The sequence below is a fragment of the Netta rufina genome, assembly GCF_964035555.1.
Source record: "Netta rufina genome assembly, chromosome: 27".
Classification (NCBI taxonomy): domain Eukaryota; kingdom Metazoa; phylum Chordata; class Aves; order Anseriformes; family Anatidae; genus Netta; species Netta rufina.
The window spans coordinates 4,259,634-4,263,993 of record NC_140151.1 but is presented as its reverse complement, the minus strand read 5'-3'; the positions used below and the strand labels follow the sequence as shown (position 1 = coordinate 4,263,993).

At 63.4% G+C, this 4,360-nt stretch overlaps 1 protein-coding gene across 1 annotated transcript; it reads right to left on the bottom strand.

The window, feature by feature from the left end:
- EGR3 (early growth response 3) lies at positions 1-3,756 on the bottom strand. Its single transcript, XM_084302192.1, has 2 exons — positions 3,571-3,756; positions 1-2,455 (listed from the first exon to the last, which is right to left on the bottom strand). Exons 1-2 carry the CDS (start codon positions 3,722-3,724, stop codon positions 1,410-1,412), a joined length of 1,200 nt encoding a protein of 399 aa, XP_084158318.1. The 5' UTR covers positions 3,725-3,756; the 3' UTR covers positions 1-1,409.
- Positions 3,757-4,360: the final 604 nt, after the last annotated feature.

The following is a 4,360-nucleotide window of genomic DNA, read 5'->3' as shown; positions in this document are numbered from 1 at the left end:
TTTGATTGTCAGCAAACACAATATATTTACTGCATTAGCATTTGCTCACAGTGCAAATGGTACAACAATACATCAGTTCAATATTTCTGATTTTTCCCTTAAAAATGCTGTATGCATTAACTATCATATTTGCATTACAACATGACAAATGAGCAAATGAAATGTGTGTGAAAATTATCACCTTTTCACAATATCAAGCATAATTTTTTTTTTTAACCTTAGTATAAGGTACTATAAATCCAAGAAATAAAAACATCCACAAAATATATTACATCTGGTATGATTTTTTTTTTTTTCTCTAAGTACTCAACTTTATACAAAAGTCTTTCAAAAAATATCATTCCCTTAGGTTTGTGTGGTTAAACCTGATTGTGTTTTTTGTTCCTTTCAGTTCACATAAATTAGACTGCATTCTTTCTCTTCTCTTTATTTTTTGTAGGTTTTTAAATTTTTTTTTTTTTCACATGCAGACATCAAACCTGGATAGCACGACCTTTTGGCAACAAAGATTTTTTTTTAAAGTCATTATTATTTTTGCTTAGTTTAGCTTAAATGTCTGAGCACAGTTTTATTAAAACAAAAGAAGAAAAAAATCAGAGCAGTCATGCAATGACATGCACATACCAGAAGGAGAAAGGAAAAAAAAATAAAATAAAATAGAGGACTAATTGATTCTTCTCCTCCGTAGTTGGTTTGTTTTAAAGTGACCAAATAAAATAAAATAAAAATATCTCACATTATAAAAAGTATTCAGCAAAATACTGGTTTGTTTTGTTTGTTTTTTTCTGCATTTCTGTAAAGAATTTCCCTTCTGTTGGAGAGGAAAAAAAATAAAAATAAAAATAAGGAAAAGAAAAAGGAACAAGCTGCTGCCGGGACAGCTCTGTGCCGCCCCCAGCACCTTCTCGCCAGCCCAGCAGCAGCCGCCCAGCGCCCGGGAGCTCGCCCCCCGCCGCTGCAGCCCGCTTACCTCCGCCGCCGAGCCGGGGGGCTCGGGTGGGAAAAGCACGTGTGGGGCACGACCCCGCCGGGGCTGGCTGCCCGGGCACCCAAGGGTGCCACGGTGCCGCTCGCCGGCCCCCGCAGGGCTGGCTCCCAGCGGGTGGGATCCGTGTGTGCGGTGCCGACCCCCGGGGGCAGCCTGGCCGCGGGGCTTGGGGCTGAGCGGGTGCGGGCACCGGGAGCGCGGCCACCGTGCTCCCGAGAGGCTGGGAACCGGGTGCTGGGGTCGGATCCGGAGCGGGATCCCGGGCAGGTTGGGTGTAGGATCCACCGGATCCGGCCCACGGGGGGTCCCGGCAAGCATCCCGCTGGCGAGGACGGGGCCACGGGGGGCGAGCGGGACGCCGGCGAAGCCCCGATCCATCCGGCACCAGTGCAAAAAGGGTGTCACCGCGCCGTGCCATGCCTCAGGCGCACGTGGTGACGGCGGGGGCGAGGGCGACGGGGGGCGAGGTGGTGGCGGCGGCGGCGGCGGCGGTGGGGGGCGCGGCGGGCGGGGGCCCGGCCGAGCCTTTTTCAGCCTTCTTCTCCTTCTGCTTGAGGTGGATCTTGGCGTGCCGCTTGCGCTCGTCGGAGCGGGCGAACTTGCGGCCGCAGAACTCGCAGGCGAAGGGCTTCTCGCCGGTGTGGGTGCGGATGTGGGTGGTGAGGTGGTCGCTGCGGCTGAAGCTCCGCATGCAGATGCGGCACTGGAAGGGCTTGTGGCCCGTGTGGATGCGGAGGTGGCGGGTGAGCTCGTCGGAGCGGGAGAAGCGGCGGTCGCAGCCCTCGGCGGGGCAGGCGTGGGGCCGCTCGTGGAGCGGCGTCTTGCTGGGCCGGTTGGGATACTTGCGGGGCCGGATGGGTTTGAGGGTGAGGGGAGGCTGCGGCAGCCCCCCGAAGCCCGGGTGGATCTGCTTGTCCTTGAAGGCCTTGATGGTCTCCAGCGGGGTGATGGGGGGCGGGTTGACGCGGATGGGGTCCAAGCTCTGGAAGGGTTTGTGCTCCGTGATGGTGCCCATGTCGTTGGGGTGGTGGTAGAGGTTATAGTCTGGGATCATGGGGAAGAGGTTGCTGTCCAAGGCGGGTTTGGCCGCCTGGTAATCCTGGGGGGAGTAGGTGAGGCCGGGGTTGCTCTGGGGGTCGTGGAAGGAGACGGGCTCCGGGTAGAGGTCACTGCAGGAGGAGTAGGGCGGCAGCGCGGGGTACATCTGGTCCACGTCGCCCTGCGGCGGCCCCATGCTGCCCGCCGAGCTCTGCGTGCTGGTGAGCGCGCCCGAGGACGGCGGCACCCCCAGGATGCCGGCGCTCATCAGGCTGATGATGTTGTCCTGGCACCAGTTGGAGGGCGAGTCGAAGGCGAATTTCCCCAGGTAGGTCACAGTCTTGTTGCCCGGGGCGGGCTGAAAAGTCCCCGAATAGGACAATTCCTGGCTGGCTTTTTCGTTCGCTAAGCCAATGTCCATAACATTATCTGCAGAGCGAGGGGGAAGAGAAGCGGGGCACGGTGAGCCGGGCGGGCCGCAGAGGGGCTGGGGGAGCGGGGATACGGCGAGACGAGCCCCCCCCACAACCCCCCCCCAGCTCTAAGGTCGCCCCCCACCCTCTTCTTCCTCGCTTTTTCCCCCCCTCTCCCGGGCAACCGGCGCGGTGCCGGCTCGGCTCTCCGTGCGCTGCGGCGCTCGCTGCGGAGGGTCCCGGGGAACGGAGCCGGGCGGCCGCCCCCGCCGCCCCCCCCCTCCCCTCTCCGCGGCTCCGGGCTGCCGGGGCCGCCCCCCCGGGCTCTGGGGGGGGAGCCGGGGGGGGGGAAAGAGGGGAGGTACCTGCGGCTACAGGTAGGCTCCCAGCCCGGTAACCCCGGGCATCCTCCCCGCCGGCAGCGCCGGGCACTCCGCGGAGCACCCCCGCCGCGATGGAGGGGGGGGCACCGACGCCGTTCCCAACTTGGCCCCGCGCAAGGAGGAACGCGAGCGACTTTTAGCCCGGCTCGCCTCGGCTCGGCACGGCCCCGGCCCCCGGAGGCAGCGGGGTGAACCGGGGGGGGGGGCTCCCCTTACCCACCGCCGCCGCCGCCTCTCAGCTTTCGGGCTTCCCCCCCCCCCTCAGGCTCCCCCATCTCGCCCCCAAAGCGCTCCGGGGGGACCCCACGGCACGGCCACGCGTGTCCGCGGGGGGGTCCCGCTCCGCCAGCGGGGCCAAGGGGTGGGCTCCAGCTGCCGGGAGAGGGGTGTATGGGGGGGGGGGGGGGGGGGTCCTGCCGGCCGCGTGTCCCCCCCTCCTCCTCTTTTCCATCCTCCCCCCGGAGCCGGAGCCCCGGCCGCTGTCCCCGTACCTGCGGCGGCGGCTCGGCGGCAGCGCTGCGCGGAGCCCTGCGGCAGGGGAGGCAGCGATCGCGCGGAGCCGGGGCGAGGAAAGGGGTGGGTGGGCGCGGAGGGGGGGGTTTGGGGGGGCCGCTCCCCAACCCCGGCGCTTCCCCTTCCCTCCGAGGCTCCATGCCAGCCCGCACACGGCGTCCTCCTCCTCCTCCTCCTCCTCCTCCTCCTCCTCCTCCTCGCCCCACCGCCTCCCCCGCCTGCCTTCCCCCTTTACCTGCAGCCATCTGGTTGTAGTGAGCCACCGAGTCGCTGCTGCCGGAGAAGATGTTCAAAGAGTTGGGGATCTCCTCCGGGTACAGATTGTCAGGCAATTGGTTCAGCAAAGTGTTCATGGTCCCCGGCAGCTTCTCCAGTAGTTTGCCTGTCATAGCACTGGAGGAAAAGGCAGGCTCACCGCGGCTCCGAGCTCCGCTCCGGAGGCGACAACATCCGAGTGGCAAATCCGGGCGAGGGCGAGCATGCAACGGGAGGAAAGTTGGGGCGGGGGGGGGGGGGGGGTGGTGGAGGGGAGGATGGAAGGAGGCTGCGAAATTTGGGGGGGCTGCGAAATCGCGGGGAGGGGGTGGGGGGGGGGGCGTGGGCCGGAGGGGGGTGGTCCTGTGAGGTGGGGGGGGGCGGGGGGGGGGGGGTCCCGGCGGGGTTTCCTCGTGGGGAGGGGGCGATCCGGTGGGGCAGCTGCGGCCGTGGGCGGCTTTTTAACCCCCTCCGCTCGCTCCTGGCTTTGCTCCGCCGCCGGCCCCGCTCGCAGGATCCTCGCTGCTGCCCGACTGCTCCGCCGGGGACTCCCGCAGCCCGTTTTATCCGGGCGGAGGGAGCGCTCCGTGACGTAGCTGCCCATATATGGACAGACAAAGCCGCGCCGAGGCCGAGACGTCACAATGGAAGCTCCGCACAATGGAACATTAGAAAGCAGGAAGCGGGGGCCGGCGCGCCACGGGGAACGGGCAGCAGGCAGCGGGAAGCGGGCACCGGGTACCGGGTACCGGGCACCGGGGGTCCTGCAC